At 39.6% G+C, this 19,966-nt stretch overlaps 3 protein-coding genes across 3 annotated transcripts; 1 reads left to right on the forward strand and 2 right to left on the reverse strand.

Moving 5' to 3' along the window:
• Nucleotides 1-632: 632 nt before the first annotated feature.
• On the forward strand, nucleotides 633-3,441 carry MELLADRAFT_109827 (uncharacterized protein; the record flags this gene model as incomplete). Its single annotated transcript, XM_007413826.1, has 11 exons — nucleotides 633-698; nucleotides 767-850; nucleotides 923-967; nucleotides 1,043-1,162; nucleotides 1,235-1,758; nucleotides 1,829-2,045; nucleotides 2,122-2,237; nucleotides 2,335-2,473; nucleotides 2,546-3,099; nucleotides 3,171-3,316; nucleotides 3,389-3,441. 11 exons carry the CDS (start codon nucleotides 633-635, stop codon nucleotides 3,439-3,441), a joined length of 2,064 nt encoding a protein of 687 aa, XP_007413888.1.
• Nucleotides 3,442-12,711: 9,270 nt separating this feature from the next.
• MELLADRAFT_90677 (uncharacterized protein) lies at nucleotides 12,712-14,700 on the reverse strand (the record flags this gene model as incomplete). The annotated part of the gene is made up of 4 exons (XM_007413901.1): nucleotides 12,712-13,281; nucleotides 13,350-13,658; nucleotides 13,741-14,391; nucleotides 14,503-14,700. The coding sequence occupies 4 exons, from the start codon at nucleotides 14,698-14,700 to the stop codon at nucleotides 12,712-12,714; spliced, it is 1,728 nt and encodes a 575-aa protein (XP_007413963.1).
• Nucleotides 14,701-15,352: 652 nt separating this feature from the next.
• MELLADRAFT_72697 (uncharacterized protein) lies at nucleotides 15,353-17,195 on the reverse strand (the record flags this gene model as incomplete). Its single annotated transcript, XM_007413900.1, has 6 exons — nucleotides 15,353-15,976; nucleotides 16,036-16,146; nucleotides 16,207-16,284; nucleotides 16,363-16,513; nucleotides 16,612-16,712; nucleotides 16,787-17,195. The coding sequence occupies 6 exons, from the start codon at nucleotides 17,042-17,044 to the stop codon at nucleotides 15,914-15,916; spliced, it is 762 nt and encodes a 253-aa protein (XP_007413962.1).
• Between the last annotated feature and the right edge of the window lie 2,771 nt (nucleotides 17,196-19,966).

A 19,966-nucleotide genomic window follows, 5' to 3' on the forward strand; every position in this document is an offset into this window, starting at 1 on the left:
GAATGTCAGCTAGTGTAAAACGGGCTGCAACGGCTACTGACTAGATGTATCTTGAGAGGGATTTCAAGACTTCAAGTTTTTTCGAATATGATGGTTGGGAGGTCAGAACAAAGCTTGTCATCTTTCACCGCTTGTTGATTCACTGAGGATCATGAACATTCCCGAACTCCAAGCCCCGACGTGATGAGACTGGAAACCGATTTTGAAAAACATACGAACACCATAGGTTCATTTTGTTCTTGTCGCCAAGTAAAAACCCTGACTCGGCCTTCGCCGGTCTATCGAAACACCTAAGGAAGTTGATCGAGTGAAATGATAAAACTTCCTAAAGATTGTCAACCAGATGAACTGACTCATTTGATTCTTCAGCTGGATAAATTTTTGAAAAAAAGATATAGAAGAAAAATGCGTTGGATTTGTATACATAAACAGGCCTCTTTCATCGTTCCTCATGCACATACAACATCCGTTCTCTCCAGAAAAATCAACCCACATATATTATCATCATTCCATTTTAGTTTACCTGTTATTATCATCTGATCTCCCTTCTCATATATTTGTTTTTTATCAACGATCAATTTTTATAAAACCTCAACCTTCAAGGAAACAATTATCAAATTTTCTCAATCAACATGACTACTACAAACAACAACTCTGTTCCCAAAGTTTCAAAAGTAGACGTCTTGATCATTGGAGCTGTTAGTACATCTTGAAGAAATTCTTTTCTTTCATCCAACTGATCAGATCCTCATGTCCTTATTTGTAGGGCCCAGCAGGACTGATGGCGGCTACCGGTTTGACTAAGTATGGCATCAATAACATCAGAATTATTGATAAACGATCTACCAAGGTAAATTTGAATGCTTCAAATCAACACAACCAAAATAGTACATTGATCATTTTTTGGTTGTTCCTCTTACAGATCTACACAGGCCAAGCGGATGGATTAAATCCAAGAACCTTAGAGGTGCTTATCTTATGATTATCTAAATTTATCGAGCGAAGAAATTAATCAATGTTGATATAATCCTTCTCCCGCTAGATTTTCCAAGCGTTAGGGATCGGTTCTGAGATTGCACATGAAATGAACACATTTGGTGAAGTCTGTCATTGGGAACCAAATGCTAGTGGTGAAATCAAAAGAACCGCGAGAAGCTCAGTTGTAAGTTTGAAGAGAAATTGGAAATTCTATAGAATACCACCGAAATATTGATGTTTGGTTTTCTTTTCAAAGAGTCCACCCGGCATCTCAAAATTCCAATCATCTTGTTTACATCAAGGTAGAATTGAAGAACATTTAATGAATAATATCGCAAGATGGTCAATGTCAGCAAGACCAACCAATGATGGCTCAAACCAATCACCAACTTCAAAGAAAGTCATTGTAGAAAGAGCAGTTTGTCCAGATTCGATCCACTTACCGCCAATTACATCTTCGCCATTATCAGATAAAGATGAAGATCAAATCACATTAACATTACGACACTTGTCAGAATCTGAAGCTAAACCTGCACAATTCTTACCATCCACAAAAGATGGTCTCTTTAGATCCAATGTATTCGATAGCGAAGCCTCAGACTTAGATTCCAATCCCAATGGCTTACCCGCTGAAGGAAGCTTAGAGACTGTTCAATGTAAATTTGTTATCGGTACTGATGGAGCTAGATCTTGGACTAGAAGCGCTTTGGGATACAAATTAGTCGGTGATAGTTTAAATTACTTTTGGGGTGTTCTAGATGGAGTACCTGCTACAGATTTGTAAGTGAAATTTTCCACACATCAACATCAATAGAAGCGTTGATCAAAATTCTCCCTCTTTTCGAAATAGTCCTGATATCAGAGGGGTATCTCTCATACATTCTGCTGAGAATGGCTCATTGATGATCATCCCACGCGAGAGAAATTTGGTCAGACTTTACATCCAATTACCTCAACCTATTCCAGGTCAAAGACCAAATCGAGATGATATCACCCCAGAAAAATTGTTACAAGTGACCAATTCGATCATAGCTCCGTATACTCTCCGTATGCCTAACGTTGATTGGGTATGTCTCTTCTTTCAAATCACTTTATCACAATACACAATCTGATTGATTTTCTCCTTAAAATTGATTTTGTCAGTATACCTGTTATGAGATCGGTCAACGGCTTGCCGATTCTTGGCATTGGAACAACAGGGTCTTCATCGCGGGCGATGCTTGTCATACCCATTCACCCAAAGCAGGTCAAGGCATGAAGTAAGCCACAATCTCAGAATTCTGTCTTCACCTTTCAAGAAGCCGTTGTTCTGTTGGATCTTTAACTGATGGATCCCCGTTTCTTTTTTCCTTATAGTACCTCTATGGCCGACACGTTCAATTTAGCTTGGAAGTTAGCTCATGTTTTACAAAAGAAAGCTGACCTTAAGATCTTAGAAACTTATGGAGTTGAAAGATCAAAACTTGCACAAGAATTGATCACATTTGATCAAAAAGTAAGTTCAAAACCTAACGTTCTTGCTTCAGGCCAACAAAAACCTAACGACCATTTTTTGTCTTTGGATCAGTTGTCGAGTCTATTCTCAGGAAAACCAGCTAAAGACAATGAAGATTCGAATGGGATTTCATTAAAAGAATTTCATCAAACCATTGAAAAATCGAAACATTTTATCAGTGGTACAAGTGTCAATTACGATTCAAATATACTGATCTTTAAAGGAGATGACATAAATTCTATCATCAAATCAAAACCAGAGTTAGCAAAACATACACCGATTGGAACCAGACTTTTATCAAACAGAGTAGTTTGCTTATCAGACGCCAACGTTTCTGAAACATTGGATTTAATTCCTGCAGATGGTAAATGGAAGGTCTTGATCTTTCCAGGTGATATCCAAGCAAATGAAGATTGCAAAATCAAATTAGATCAATTATCTGATTTCTTAGCTAATGATAAAACGAGCCCAATCCAACGATTTACTCCTGTTGGACAAGACACTGATTCGGTTATAGATTGTATTACTATTGTATCTTCATCCAGAACTGCATTAGAATTAACTCAATTCCATCAAATCTTAAGACCTCTTCAAGGTCCACATCGATTTGGTTCTTACAAGAAAATGTAAGCAATCTCTCCCTTGATGCCAATTGATTTTATAGAACCTAATCGCCTTTGTACTCTGATTCATTTAGATTTACAGATGAAGAAAGTTATCATGAAGGTCATGGTCATGCTTATGAGAAATATGGTATCAATCCAAATGTAGGTTGTATCATTGTTGCTAGACCGGACCAACATGTTTCATTAATCTTAGATTTAAATGATCATCTCGCATTGAGTAAGTTCCTTCTAATCATCATAAACTCATTTCCTTTGACTACTTCACTCATTATTCTTTTTCATTCCTTAGGTTCATTTTTTGAGCAATTTATGATCTCACCTCATTTTACTCCAAGTTCCTAATTCCTTTCAGTCCCAATTTCACAACTTGTACAAAGGTTTTTTTCCTTCACCGTTTATCTATTTTGTTTTAACTAGCTCAAGTTTCATTCTTCTAGAAGTTCTTTTTGTTTGTCAATACGGAGCATTGTACTTTTTGAAACTACTTTATGACAATTATACATTGCACAATTTCTGACCTCACAGCTCAACTTAACCGAGTTACTCTATGTTTTGCTTTGAAGACAATTGTTTTCTTGGTTGATAATGAAAATGACGTCTTGATGAAACAATTCCTTTCCAGAGTCATTTTTTTCCTACTGCACATCACCATTCAAAACCTAAATCATTTCAGTATAATTTGACTTTAGCTTCTTTTGAAGCTTTTTTGATATCCATTTTTTTCATTTGACATTAGAAAAAAATCAATCCTTCGCGCGTAAAAAGGCTTCACAAATCTCAATTGCTATGAGATACCTAAAACAACCTCTTTAGGTTCTGAAAAGCGACAAATCTCCTTTGTCGAGATACCTGAATTCCCGTGACAGTTTCTAGAAGTGAGTCTCAATCACTTCTCGTCACAATACCTGAAACACTAACCTGAATTCCCGTGACAGTTTCTAGAAGTGAGTCTCAATCACTTCTCGTCACAATACCTGAAACACTAACCTATAAGGTTTGTTCAGGTCACAATATAAAATAAGGAAAAGGGTCGACGCGATGAGTTCAGTAAGATTCTTTTCCTTTCCGTAAGAAGACGGATCAATTTCACCTGAATTCCCGTGACAGTTTCTAGAAGTGAGTCTCAATCACTTCTCGTCACAATACCTGAAACACTAACCTATATAGAACAAAAGATAGAAATAGACAAGTACAAAAAGGACACTACTTGTTAGATGAAGAGAATAGAAAGAATAGACCAGTTGACTATGTATCTGACCTATAAGGTTTGTTCAGGTCACAATATAAAATAAGGAAAAGGGTCGACGCGATGAGTTCAGTAAGATCTAGCGTCGACAATGATTCAGATGAAAAAGAAAAAGATAACATCACAGTATGATAATTAGTAACAGTCATATTGAAGATCAAACTAATGGAGAGTAGAGACTATTGATGATAATGTAGTGAAGGGGTTGAACTTACTCTTTTCCTTTCCGTAAGAAGACGGATAAAGGAAAAGAGTATTAGCGCGAAAAGGGGGAGGCGCAATTTAAATAGGGATCATTTAAGTTTGAGTCTGACATCTTAAGTTTGAATAAAACTACTGTATTTTAGTATGTAAAGTGATTTGATACTTAGAGTCTTATTCACCTTTCACCACGGCTGAAACCTAGGTACGAGAGACTGAGGTGTCTCTCAACACACCCCCTGTTTCAGCTGTCCGTGTATGACTTCTAAACCAATTTGATGACGCAATTCCTTGAATGGTCCGGGGTGAAGTGGTTTTGTTAATGTATCAGCAAACATGTTCTTTGTACTAATATGCCTAAGCTTGATTAAATTCTTCTCCACTTGTTCTCTTATCCAATGGTACTGCACTTCTATGTGCTTTGTTCTTGCGTGAAAAATAGCTTTCTTGGTCAAGGATACTGCACCTGTACTATCGCTGCATAGAACCGTGGCTTCAGATTGAGGTAGTGAGATGTTTGACAATAATCCTCTAAGCCATACTACTTCTTGACCAGCCTCTGTTGTAGCTTTGTATTCGGCCTCGGTTGATGATAGAGAAACGGTGGGCTGTAAACGACTTTTCCAACTTACAGCAGCTCCGTTAAGTTTGAATAGATAACCGGTAGTTGATCGTCGTGTGTTTGGATCACCAGCCCAATCTGAATCAGTGTGGCATTCAGGATAGCACCAGCTCTGATTCCCTTCGATAACATTGTCTTGAGGTGAATAATGTAGTCCTAAGCATTGAGTACCTTTCAAATATCGAAGTACGTGTAATCCCATCTGCCAGGCTATAGTTGAAGGTCGTGAAAGATGTTGAGACAGAGCACCTACTGCATAAGCAATATCCGGCCTTGTACCCTGAGCAATGTACATTAGGCTACCCACCAAGCTGTTATACGGAAGGTTAGATTGTTTGAATTCGATAACGTCAGAGTCGGTGGCTTTCATGATCTTTGTGCCGCCTGGAAAAGGAGTCGAAGCTGGTTTGCTATCTTCAGCATGAAATCTTTCCAGTACCGTCTGGATGAAAGCTGATTGACTTAAAGCATAACCCCCATTGTCTGTGGAGTAGATCTCAATACCAACAACGCAATGTGCCGGACCCAAGTCCTCCATCTTCCACTTCATCTTCAGCAGGGATTTGATTTCATCTATTTTATCTCCGGTGATTGCCATATCATCGACGTGGAGGTAGAGTAAAGTTTCCAAACCTTCTTCATCTTTACCATACCAAAGACAAGCATCATGGGGGTTTTGAATTAGACCAATACTTAATAATTTATCTTTAACTTCGTCACTCCAGCATCTAGCGGACTGCTTGAGGCCATACAACGCTTTCTTCAGTCTAGCTACCTTCCCGTTTGCTCGCTCAGAGTCGTATCCTTCAGGTAACTCCAGATAAATTTCCTCCTTGAGATCACTATTGAGAAATGCGGCTATAGCATCCATTTGCTCAATAGACCAATTCTTAGCTGCTGCAACTGCTACAAGGATACGAAATGAAGCTAGACGGCCAGTGGGTGCGAAAGTATCATTGAAATCTATGCCTTCCGTTTGAGTATAACCTTTTGCTACATATCTTGCCTTATGTTTAGATATTGTACCATCGGGATGAACTTTATATTTGAAATGCCAACGCCCACCTACTACAGGTGCATTCTTTGGTCGGTCCACAATTTCCCACACTCCCATGTTCATAATGTTCTGCATCTCCTTGTCACACGCAGCTTTCCATTTGTCAGCATCGGGCATCTTCATAGCCATTTTATAACTCTTTGGTTCAGCCCTAGCCTTCATAGCTTCTCGACACATGTACACTTTTGATAAGTGAGAGGATTGTGAGATTTTTGGTACAAAACTTCTCATAGGTGGAGCTTCAGCCCAGTCTGATTCTCCTGGAGCGTAACGCTGGACAGGACGACGATCGCGAGTTGATCGTCTAGGCTCATCTTGCACGGATGGTTGAATAGTTGTTGTCTGGTCTTTGGTATTAGAGATTGGATCTTCTTCAACGGGAGGTTCATCCTCATGATTAATCGGAGGGGTTTCTAAGATAGTCTTAGGAGTGAGACTCTCCATCAACATATCATCTTCGTCATCCGTTAAATCAGGACGAGTCATAGTGTTCTCGTTTGGTTCATTTTCTGGCTCGTTCCTTTCTGTGGGTTCAAGCGGCAGATCTTCGATAAACAACCAATCAGGGTTGTCTTCGGCATCCTTAAGAAAAGGGAAAACAAGGGGTTGAAAAGTCACGTCGTGACTGGTATGGATTTGATTTGATTCTTGGTCCAAGATAATGAAATTGTGATTATCCTCCGCCACTCCAATCAGGATACCTGGACGAGAGACAGCCTCAAACTTTCCTCCTCGAATTTCTTTTCGAATGTGGCGGTAAGCAAGGCACCCGAAAGGAAGAAAGCGTTTCAAACTCGGTTGTCTTCCTTTCCAGAGGGCGTAGGGAGTAGTTTTAAGATTCAGTGAAGTTGTGATAGTTCGATTCTGTAACATGACAGAATATGAGACCGCGTGATACCAGTATTTAATTGGTATGCATGACTGTATCATCATGCAACGAGCTTTTGTGTTGATTGTTCTATTTGAACGCTCAGCCACGCCGTTCTCTTCCGGAGTGTGAGGAGACGTAACACGAGTGATGATACCCAAGTCTTCCAGGTATGGAGTAAGGAGCCCGTTGATGAACTCGCCTCCTCCATCAAATGAGAACATCTTAAGTTTCTCACCCGTCTGTCTCTCGGCAAAACTGATGTATCGTTTGAAGACTTCAAAGACGGTCTCGGCACTTTTGTCTGGTAGGCCAAAAGAGACTCGGTAACTACTATAATCGTCTGTGAACAATATATAGTATTCCTCTTGGTTGACAGAAGAAGTTCTAATTATTCCACTCAAATCCACGTGCACATTTTCTAGGAATTTGATAGCTCTAGGCCTAGTGGATGAAAATGGTAGGCGATGATTTTTCGCTAAAGGACATACTGGACATCTTGTTATTATTTCAAAATCATTTGTAGTGACAGTTTTAGGAAGTACATCATCAAGATAACCAAGGCTCCACATTCTTTTTAGGTACTTTTCACTTGGGTGGCCTAATGAATAGTGTAGTTTCAAAATTGTGAGTTGATTCGACTTTGATATTGATGATAGATGTGAACGATGACTGACCGGTGATCTTATGGCCACGTACATCATACTGCCTTCTCCGATAAATTGTCCTATGAATAGCTCCTTCTTCCCATGATCGATTCGAAAATGAGGATCTTCTAGCACAGTCGTAACAGCACCAGCTCTCAGCAAACGACCTCCAGCGATGAGGTTTCGGGATAAATCGGGTACATATAAACAATCCTTCAGCTTGATGATTTCTCCTTTAGAATTTAATAAGTTTACATTCCCAATTGAGTGGATATCGAGAGTAGCACCTCCTCCGGCGAGATTCAATTTAGCACCGGGGTCATGATTTTCCATTAATGTAGCGGATTCGAATAAGCTCGCATCATGAAACATGTGATGCGAAGCTCCGGTATCGATCAGAGCGACTGAACCACATTTATCTCCAGCACAGGTTACTTGAGGATCGGCCGAGCATGAAAACTTTCCATCAATCTCTACTCGGTAACTAACTTCTCTTTCTTCAAGTTTGAGATTTTCAAAAGCCATATCGAGTTCTTCTGAATTTGGGAAATCAGAAAGATTAGAATGATGATTTAATCCTCTGGCTAGATGAGCACCTCGGCCACCGCGACCTCTACCACAAAAACCACCACGACCTCCACCACGGCCACCACGTGGATACTTGATCCATTCTCCAGATTCTTGTTTGGATCGTTTCCATGACTCCATTTTGCTGGCATTGTTAGGGTGATGGTAACATTCCAACTGATCGTGAGGTTTTGTTGGATGGTCCTGACCTAGGCATTTAGTCTTACTGCAAGTTTGCCATCTTCCAGTCCGGCGGCTTTGACTGGCTTCGGAAGATTCTGCGATACGACTAGACTGTTGCCGATTGGAGGAAAACATTTTTCGAGTTTGGTAGGTTTTCTTCAATTCGGTTTCGAGGTTTCGGAATTTGACATGACCTGCGTCTAATAAATCACAGCCTTTTTCAGCCCAGCTTTGGTTGAGTGATCGGACAAATTGGCGAGCCTGTTCTTCTTCGGACATTTCACCGTTTGAACCTAGGTAAGCGTCAACTTTGGCTCTGAAGATATCGATATATTCTAATAAGTCTTTTGAGGAGGTTTGAGACAAATCAGTGATTTCGCTTCGTAACATGAGTTTGACCGACTCTGAATTACTGATATGATATTCGCGGATTGTCTTCCACAGTAAAGAAGGCGACGGTATCGTAATTTTAATACCGTTCTCAAATTTTGATATCATTGATATAAATCGAGTGGACTGAATAAGATCAATACTAGATAGTAGCCAGTAAAACAAGGCTTTCTTGGTGGCTGATAAGACTTCGGGGTCCATACCCGTACCTCCAGCATCTTCTGAGTCAAGATAATGGTCATAGGACGTGGCCATTAATCCAAAACGAATCGCGTCGGACCAGGCAACATAGTTGGATGTTGATAACTTGATGTTGATGGTAATCTTATGTAAGATTGAATTCATTTTGATTGACTGACGTTGAGCGGGCGTATCGGTGTCAATTGGTGCAGTGGCAGCCATATTAGCGGATGGGACAGTAGTATGCGCTGAATGAGCTGATTCGGATGAATTTGAATTCTCTGATTGATCTTCTGTCTGAGATCCGGCGTAAGTCTCGTCGGTATCCTCTGAGTATGGAGCTGGGGTGGATGCAGGTGTTGGTAACTGGGAATCGTCAAGTGCTTCTTCTCTTCCTGACATGGATTTGCGTTTCGAATGAAATAACTAAGAGCTGAACCAAGCTCTCGCTACCATGAAAAGCGACAAATCTCCTTTGTCGAGATACCTGAATTCCCGTGACAGTTTCTAGAAGTGAGTCTCAATCACTTCTCGTCACAATACCTGAAACACTAACCTGAATTCCCGTGACAGTTTCTAGAAGTGAGTCTCAATCACTTCTCGTCACAATACCTGAAACACTAACCTATAAGGTTTGTTCAGGTCACAATATAAAATAAGGAAAAGGGTCGACGCGATGAGTTCAGTAAGATTCTTTTCCTTTCCGTAAGAAGACGGATCAATTTCACCTGAATTCCCGTGACAGTTTCTAGAAGTGAGTCTCAATCACTTCTCGTCACAATACCTGAAACACTAACCTATATAGAACAAAAGATAGAAATAGACAAGTACAAAAAGGACACTACTTGTTAGATGAAGAGAATAGAAAGAATAGACCAGTTGACTATGTATCTGACCTATAAGGTTTGTTCAGGTCACAATATAAAATAAGGAAAAGGGTCGACGCGATGAGTTCAGTAAGATCTAGCGTCGACAATGATTCAGATGAAAAAGAAAAAGATAACATCACAGTATGATAATTAGTAACAGTCATATTGAAGATCAAACTAATGGAGAGTAGAGACTATTGATGATAATGTAGTGAAGGGGTTGAACTTACTCTTTTCCTTTCCGTAAGAAGACGGATAAAGGAAAAGAGTATTAGCGCGAAAAGGGGGAGGCGCAATTTAAATAGGGATCATTTAAGTTTGAGTCTGACATCTTAAGTTTGAATAAAACTACTATATTTTAGTATGTAAAGTGATTTGATACTTAGAGTCTTATTCACCTTTCACCACGGCTGAAACCTAGGTACGAGAGACTGAGGTGTCTCTCAACAGGTTCAACCTTGAAGATGTGGTCAACACTTGCTTTGAGAATGACACCCCAGTCAGTGCATAGAGAACAGACCTCAACCCAAACCCTGTCCAGAGACCTTGAGGATCTTGACTCATTGTTTACTGTGACAGATTTGACACCTCACAAGGAAGCCCAGGAGGAGCTAATATCACAGCATTGTCAATGTGAGGGGTAAGGTGCGTAGATGTCTCTTGAGTCTGTCAGCCAAATCAACTAAAAACACTAGCTCAAGTTCACAATCTGATAAGTGTTCATTAGCTGTGTTCAAACCAAACTGGGTTGCCAAAAATCCTGGTACACCCGGTTGACTTCTTGGTTGGAAGGTCAACATGATACACAAACTTACCACCAAAACATGCATCAACTGGGTGTACCAGGAATTTTTAGCAACCAGGTTAAGTTTGAGCGTGACTATTATTGAAAACTGTTCAATGGTGGCTCTCAAACCTGACCCAGTTTCAAAAAACCCGGTTGCCCCAGTTGAGTTTTTGGCTGGGAGCTGTCAACAAATGTCAACTTGATAGACAAAGTTACTGCCAAAAAACAACTGGGTCAACTAAACTTACTGGGTTTTTTGAAAACCGGGGCAGGTTTGAGAGCCACTAATGTGTAACCAAAAAAAGATTTCCTGTTTTTCAAAAAAAGCTCATCATCTCAAATGTACTCCAGAAGAGCACACCTGTTACAAAGACTACACCACAGGGCAATCCATTATCCATACCACCATTTTCTCAAGCAGAGGTTACCACTATTGGGCCATATCAGATTGGTGGTGGATGGCCCCTGCCAGATGACCAGAGCATGGGAATCAAGTGGCAAGATTGGCTGGATGCCATAAGATGGGCCATTTGGAGGCACCTATAGACCATCTCCAAGCAAGGTTTGTAAACTGCAAATCATGGGGGATCTGTTCAAAAAAGTATCTTTATTCTTTCCCATAGCCACAACATCTACCCCATGTGGGTTCAGGCATCATTAAAGTTGACAATCATAGTGAGGAGCTCCCAGACCAAAGGATATTGGATTTTAGGAGCTCTCATGTGCTCAAAATAAGAACCACATCTATGGAGGCAAATGTGAAAAACAAAGTTTAATTTCACAGCCTTTGATTTGGGATTTGTTGAAGACAGTTCCTTTGACCTGTTAGCAGCAGGGCCTGTATGATCTCTTTCCAAACCAACTGAATATGTGATCAGCTGATTTCTGGTCAAAAGATCAGCTTTAACTGCCATAAAACAGCCTGTTAAGTCCTAACCAAACGCTTGAATTTTTGGCCAGTGTTTGACCAGTTTGTGTGAACTATGTCTATGGAGGCAATTGTGAAATTATTTCCACAGCCTTTGATTTGGGATTTGTTGAAGACAGTTCCTTTGACTGTCTTCCCCTAGCCGCAGGGCCTATGATCTCTTGCCAAACCAACTGACCAGGTGATCAGCTGATTTCTGGCCAAAAGATCAGCTTCAACCGCCATAAAACATGCTGTATAGTCCTGACCTTGACCAACCATACTCTGACCAAACGCTGAACTTTTTGGGATTGTGTGATAAGTACAATCACTTTTACACTGCTATTCTCAACTGAATACCCTATGATGTAGCCGTCAAATGACATATGAAAAAAAAACCAGCACCAGATCATCATCATCATTATCCTGTTACCTTCTTATCAATATATCAGTGAATCCTTACAACTTAGCCTTTGTGGCATTGCCAAAGACTTGTAAAGTATACCTATTGTACTTGAAGTTTTATATTTAAAATTACTAAATTGATTTAATACAGGGTATTTAATACACATGATTGTCAACTTTTAAAAAAGGTTTTTACATTCATTCAAAGCAGATTTTTTTTGAGATTTTTTAAACCAAAGTTTCTCCTCTCCTACCCAAAACCATAATCTCAATGAGAAGCAGGGAATAAAAAATCAAAAAATATCTACATGTCAATTCCTAATTTCCTATTAAAGAAAATGGCAGTTGAGTCAAGGTTCAAGATTCCTAATTTTACATTTGAAAACAAGAATGTTCCTTCATCTTCATCTCTATCTTCATCTCTATCTTTAACACTATTTATCTAATAAATGCTTTATCTCTATCTATGTAATAAGTGAAAAAAATGATAAATATTAACCTTTTCTTTTTGGACTTGAATGATCATTCAATTACCTTTTTACCAAAAAAAACCCAAAACCCAAAACCCAAAAGACCAGTGATATTAATTTTTATAAACACTTCATGAAGTTTCAATCATCCGATTTAATAACTCAAAACATTTCGAGTTTTCTTAAATTTTTTATAAAAGAAATCATAACCAATTAGATTTCAAACCAATGAAGTTTTCTACACTTCAATGAATTCCTTTCATGATCATGATCGTCATCATCAACCCCATCCCTTTCTCTTTCCCTTCCTTCACTTTCTCCATTCCCTTCCATTTCCATCTCCCATCCTTCATTCAATTTCTCATCTTCATCTCTACCATTCATCCTCATCAAATCCTTCTCACAAAGTCTTTCATACATAATCAAAAACGGATTAGCCTTCAAAACCTCCCCCAAATCGCTCTTCAAAACACTTTCATCCGAAACCCTAAGCCAAGAATCCTTTCCGATCCTTCTAAATGTAATATAATGTCCAAAAGAATGTGATCCATAATGCACTACCACCGAAGCTAATCGATACCAAACCTGAATCTCTTCTTGATCTTTTGATGATACCTTACAAGAAGAGATAGGTAGATGAGCTAGTTTGTTCAACTTGGAGGTGCTACAGAACCGGTTTAGGTTTAGGTATTCTGGGTATTTCACTTGACAATGATTCTTGAATGAAACACCTCTTGTATAAGCTGTTGATCTAGAAAGATGAAATGTCAAAGACTGAGGTGGCTATATCCAATCCAAAAACAGAATCAGAATTGGAATTTCCTAATGAAAGGAAAAAGTTAATCACTTACTCTTGCAAACATAGTTTGTTTAGTAGTCGTCAAACTAGCGATCCTTTCAACCAATCCTTTCCTATGTTTTTCATTCCCTTCACTTTCATAATCATGATCCAAAACCATCGATTCAATCAACTTGTAATCTTTCTTAATAGCTTGTAATCTTTTCTTTTGATTATTGTTATTGGGTTTTTCTTTACATTCTTCTATTCGTTTCCATATCGTTTCTTTCGTTTTAAGTAATGAACATTTCATACATATATAATCTTCTAGTAATTCTAATTTTGTATACTCCATTAAACATTCTTCTAATGAACAAGTAAGCTACCAACAAAAACCCAAACTTGAATCAGAATTGAATCATTTGTTTTTTTCATTATTTTCCAGAAAAAACACACAGACTTACTTTAGGAGGTACATTTAAAGAAAAATGATCAGCAACTGAATGTCTAAACACCGAAGTCAAACCACAAGTTTCACAAGCGATTCGATTGACCATCAAAGCTCTAAACGGACTTCTACCAACGAATCTAATTTGATTCCTGATATCCTGTTGATCTTTCTCGCATGAAAACCTAAAAGATTCTAATCTAATAGAAGCCATCAAAGATTGAACTTCTGATTCGATAGCATCAATCATGATAATCAAAAACTCTTGAGCGTCTTGTTGTTCAGAATTAAACAAACTATGATGATTGGTATGTTTAAAAAGAGCTTGAGCCACACAAACTGGTCTTAGAACGCTTTGAAAGTCTCGAGGTGTGTTTAATAACCCTAAAAGCTCTCGTAATGAATTGATCACTGGGGTTTGGGGTTCTTGAGCTTTCGTTTCTTGGTATGAATGGATCATGTCTAGGTAAGATGTTAGGTGTGGCATTGAGGCTAGGGATTGAAGAACTGCATTTAGGAAACATGTGTTGGTGGATGAGTTGATCAAACCTGGATAATGTAATTCAGGTTTGATGGTGCAATTTGATGAATGGTTTAACATATCATCATTCACTTGGGTCGATTTCAGTCTTGATTCTTTGATAGATCTTTTAATACTTCTTCGATTCTAAAACAAAAACATCATAAACCAACATCAACATCAAGAACTGACCAAAAAGATCACTAAAAAGAAAATCATAAAAGTTGGTTTGGGTTGGTTTGAATTAAGCTCACATACCACTTCCACATTCAAATGTTCATCAATTCCAACCTCTTCACCTCTAAAAGAAGCTGCAATCCTATTAAAATCAATCCCTCTAACCCCATCCAAAGATTTCACAACCTCACAAAGCCCCTGAAGCCTATCCATCAATCTTAAATACCATCCATCAATCCGACCTAAGAGAATACTCAAAACGATAACTAAAGTGGTCATACTGATTATCGTGATGATGGGTAATCGAGTTGGGTGATCATAGGTTTGAATGAACTCATGAATTGGTGTGGGTAAGAATCGGGTCGAGAATCGATGAAGGGTTTGAAGTAATGAGTCTTGATGATTCGATGAGATTAGAATGAAATCTATTAATTCTTCTTTGGATTGGATAGTCATGCTGTGATGGTTGATAAGTTGAAGTGTTGCTTGGAACATTAAACTTTCTTTTAATCACTCATCGATGTGTATTTTGAGTGATCCGAGAAATATCCTGAAATATCTATACACAGGGATAAAACTGGAATTTCTATTGAACTTGCAAGATTGTATACAGTATCATTCACAAGCCAGAAACACGTTTAAAACTCAACATCAGATTCCCAGACCAATCACAGCTCAAACTCATCAAACTCGGAAACGACTAGTGTCAAAAAATCCGACGGACGATAGGACTTTGTCAAGTTGATCACGGGTCAAACTCAGACGGACTGAGATATTCTGAACACAAGTGAAGATCTTCAATGCGGGGCCCTTTGTAATTCATCTCCCTTGATGGTAGAATTCGACACGCTAAAAGGTTTGCATTAAAGTGATCAGGTTAGGTGCAGATCGAAGGTCAGGACACTCAGGAGTTAAAAAGTATCAACTCAAATACGAACCCCTGGCTCGGGAAGTGAACATGCATAAGTTATCTAATTTCCCCATTTCTTTTGATTGCAAACCTTCGCACATGATTTACTGTAGAGTCACTTTGTTTACACAGAAACTCTTCAAGTGAGAAACCATCATTCACAACAATGTGCCAAGAATACATGTGAACACACACACAGAGAGAAAGAGAGAGAGAAGAAAAAGAGAAAAGAGTATTAAGAAAAAATCCAAGGTGAAGAGAAAAAGAAAAAGAAGTAAATAAATGAAAAAAACAACAAAAAGATCCGATGGAGAATTGGATTTCTTTTGATTTGAAGTTTGATCACTTTTTTTCAGTGAAAAACACAAAATGAAATTGGTATTCACAACACTCTTTCTCTTTTATTTATATATTGTATATATATATCTCAAAAAATAAAAGAAAAAACATCGAATTTAAGAAGACAAAGGAGAATAAGGACGAGTCACAACATGAGTATAGGAGATAGAAAGAAATAGAAACGGACAAGGAGAATCGAAGTGGTGAGAAAGAGGCAAGAGAGAAGAAGAAAGATCAGATCGATTATTTCTTGCCAACTGCTTTGACTTTCTTGGTTGTTGATGAAGTTGTCTTCTTAGCAGGAGCCTATAGGAAAACAAAGTCAGCAAATTGAACGAGGAAGGGAAAAGAGAACAAAGACTGACCTTCTTAACAACACCAGCCTTCTTGGGTCCAGTAGCGACTTTCTTGGTAGAGACCTTCTTTGCAGCTGCTGAGACCTTGGCACCGGCTTTCTTGGTGGCAGCAGATTTAGGCTGAAAACGAAGAAAATCAGATGAATGAAACCAAACCGAGTGGTAAAGTGAAGAGCTTACCTTGGCAGATCCAGCTGGGAGTGTCTTCTTAACACTGGCAGGCTTAGAAGCAGGCTTCTTGACAGCGCTCACAGGCTTCTGTACAGCGAGAAGAGAGAGACAAGGTTTAGCGATAAGGCGAGTAGAGAGAGAGAGAGAGTGAAATCTAAGACGCACATCAGCTTTGACAGCCTTGGCGAGTTTAACTTTACCGCTGGCACCCTTTGGTAAAGAGAAGATGCCTTTCTCAGCACCACGAGTGATAGCCTTGTTGAGTCTTGTGACGTTAGAAGGAGTATCAATGATTTGAAATCGAATGGCAAGGTATCTGAAGAAGACGGAGAAAAGAGTAAAGAGGAGCGCATGTAAGTGTGGCGCACGAGAAAGGATGAATGGTGTACAAGTGTACAGAAGAGATGAACGGACTTTTTGATAGCAGGTCGGCTAACACCGGCACGAACATTCTCCTTATCGTTTGCAATTGCATCTTTGATCATATCTTCGAAAGACAATTTATCGGAAGCAGTCTAGAAAAGTAAAATCGAAGCGATTAGGTTCTTGATTTTCAAAGAGGATCAAGCTGAGGAAAAGAAGGATTTACTTTTGAGACAGATGAAGTCTTCTTGGTAGCAGGAGCTTTCTTGACAGCTGTAGCAGGTTTCTTGGTTGTTGAGGCAGGCTTCTTGGATGATGCAGCCTTTGGCTTAGAAGCAGGTTTAGCTTTTGAAGCAGTTTGAGATTTAGAGACTGGTTTTGAGGCAGATGCACCGGATGACTCGGCAGCGACTTGGACCTCTGACTCGACCATTGGAGGTGAGGCGAGGACTTCGGGAAGAGGAGAAGCAGAGGTAGCAGACATTATGATGTGATTGTTTAAGGAGATGAAGTCTTAAAGCTGAAGATAGAATGTAAGATGAAGAAGATGATAGGGGAGACAAGATATGGTTTGCGTTGATTGAGTTGGTGGTTGAAGTGTGAAGTGATAAGGTAAATTGTAGAATGTGTTTTTAATAAATTCTTGGAAAGTCTGAGGATGAGAAGATGAAGTTGGAAAAGGGGGAAAGACAGAAAAAGGTAGGAGCTTTTAAAGGAAAAAACGGGTAGAACTAAGCTAGACCACCTTCAATCCACTAAAAGATGATCAAACTGAGCCATCAACTTCACTCTCGAGGGGGGTCAAAGGGTCAAATGGTGGTGTGTGTCTGCCAGTTTACTCACCTCGATCGAAAGTCAATTGCACTCACACCATTCACCCAGGGCGAAGTTGACAGCCCCGCAGCGCGCAGATGGCTGAGACTCACTCGCGACGCGTAAAAATTAAGACTCACTAAGTCTGGTTTCTGACCAATCAGATCACTCCATTCTTGAGATCAACACGTTAAATGCTCATCAATTCGAATTTCAACTTGAACGTGTTCACCTTTTTTTGACCATCTCTCTCTTCCTCTTTCTCGCTCCTCATCGCGACTTCACTTCCTTTTTCTTTCCACCATCACCATAGCATCCTTCATCACCATTTACGTCCCTCTTCGAGCCTTACTCAGTCGCGTCGATGGCTGGTCTTCTATCGCGTCACTTCATTTGTCTGTCATCACTTGTTTCGAAGCTGAGCCCCTGAATAACGTGGCGTGTCATTCTCCTCGACCAACACCTATGTAGCCGCCATCTTGATTCACATTGTCGACTTCCACCTCAGCAATCCTCGCCTCCAACCTTCCACTTCCATGACTTTTCATCATCACTTCTTTGTCAATCCTAACTTCACCGACGGACAATCACTGCTCGTCAAGTATGACAACACCTCGATCCCCTCGCCACACAAATCCGTTTCCATGGTTCATTTAATTTTTTTCAATTTTACCTGATTGCACAACCTGCCATCCTGCTCACTGTCTCCTCCTGTAGCAAGTGTTATATCAAGCCAGGCACTGCATCTATGCGCGATTAAAGTGGGGAGCACACCCTTATCTTGGAATCGTCTCCACACCTTGCTTCACCTAAACATGTCACATCTCTCCGACCAGGAGTACACACAACCGTGGGAACCGATTGAAGGAACCTTATGCATGATATCTTCCTTCATCTCGTCTCTGCTCAGCCGGTTCATCTACACAGCCTTCTCATCACCGGTCGAGGCTACTCGGGGAATCTATCTATCAACTCATGCCAGTGAAGACACTCGCCGCGCGAACTCGGCTCATTTAATCCTTTTCGTCCAATGTATTAGTTCAGATGCCTACTATGCGATTTCAGTTGCAATCTTGCTTTAAAATCAAATTCTCTTGGCCCGAATTTAATCAAATGATCCTTTGGACCATACCCAGTTGTGTGTGTGTAAACACCGGATCTGTGACTCATCCCCAAGAGGCTATGGGATATCTCCGATATAATGACGTTGTTTGATTGAGTTTCACTTGAAATTAAGAGAGAATGATGTATTTATCACATTAGCCTTCTTAACCACACCGTTCTATCTACATACACCAAACACCACTCAACCAAGCTGTTCAATGTGATGTGAAGGTCATGCTTTATCAAATGAACACCTATGTCCTACTTTGAAGGAATCAAATTGGTTGATTGCACCACTTTTCACACTCATGAAACTAAACATTCAAATGTTGTTTCATTTCAAGCTAGAGATTTCCTTTGTGTATTTATTTCATTTGCACTCATGTTTCTGTTTTTGTATTGGTATCTAGCTGTATCTCTACTCATACATCAAGGCAATACATTGTCCAACTGAAACAGGGATTCCATATTTCCAGATTCATTTACAATTGATCATGTAATCCTCATCTTTGAGGGCACTTGTCCTTCAAGAGTGAGTTCTTCACAAAGGCCTCATCAGATAATGGCTTTGAATCTGTACATAAGATGAGGGTTGTGGGATATCAATATGCAAATACAAGTGATATTTCAAAGTGATCTACTTTCATTCTCAAAAAGCTTGTCCAAGTTTTCCCAAACAATAGGGCAAAAATCTGAGCAGTTTGGCACGGAAGTTTTGGGAAGCTTTGTAAGAACAACAGTACTATTTGGTGGCTGTGTTAACAATCAAGTACAATTTAATGTGTATCTTTTCAGATTTGCAAATGTGGGGACCTATGTCAGGAAGCAAGTGTTGGGTGCACAGTGAAAGTGGAATAGGGGTTAGAGCATTGCCACCAGATCTGGATCATGATCTGTTGTACAAGACAGTATTTTAGACACATGACCCACTGAGCACCAAGCACTGGTCAGTCTGGAACCCTTGCTCCTCAATCTTACATCTGGCATATTATTCCATGGTTGTCATATTGTGTGATACTTGCAAAATACCTCACTGATTGTGATTGATTGCTGGAACAGGCTGGAACCCTTGCTCCTCAATCTTACACTGACCATATTATTCCATGGTCATCATATTATGTGATACATACCATATACCTCACTGATTGTGATTGATTGCTGGAACAGGCTGGAACCCTTGCTCCTCAATCTTACACCAACCATATTATTCCATGGTCATCATATTGTGTGATACTCACATAATGCCTTGCTGATTGTGATTGATTGAGCAAGCTAATACTATGTAGCTAGGTTCAATTTCAAACAAGCTTTGGACAATGCATACGACAAGGAGATAAGGCATCTTCAATGTCTCAACTTGCTGTGTATGCTGTGAATATACTATCTTGGGGTAAAATGCTAAGCCCTTAATGGACTGAACTCATTATAGGCCAAACTACATAAGCAGAGGCAGGACCACAAGTTGCCACATTCAGATGATTGTTTCATT

Source organism: Melampsora larici-populina (assembly GCF_000204055.1).
Source record: "Melampsora larici-populina 98AG31 unplaced genomic scaffold MELLAscaffold_39, whole genome shotgun sequence".
NCBI classification, from domain to species: domain Eukaryota; kingdom Fungi; phylum Basidiomycota; class Pucciniomycetes; order Pucciniales; family Melampsoraceae; genus Melampsora; species Melampsora laricis-populina.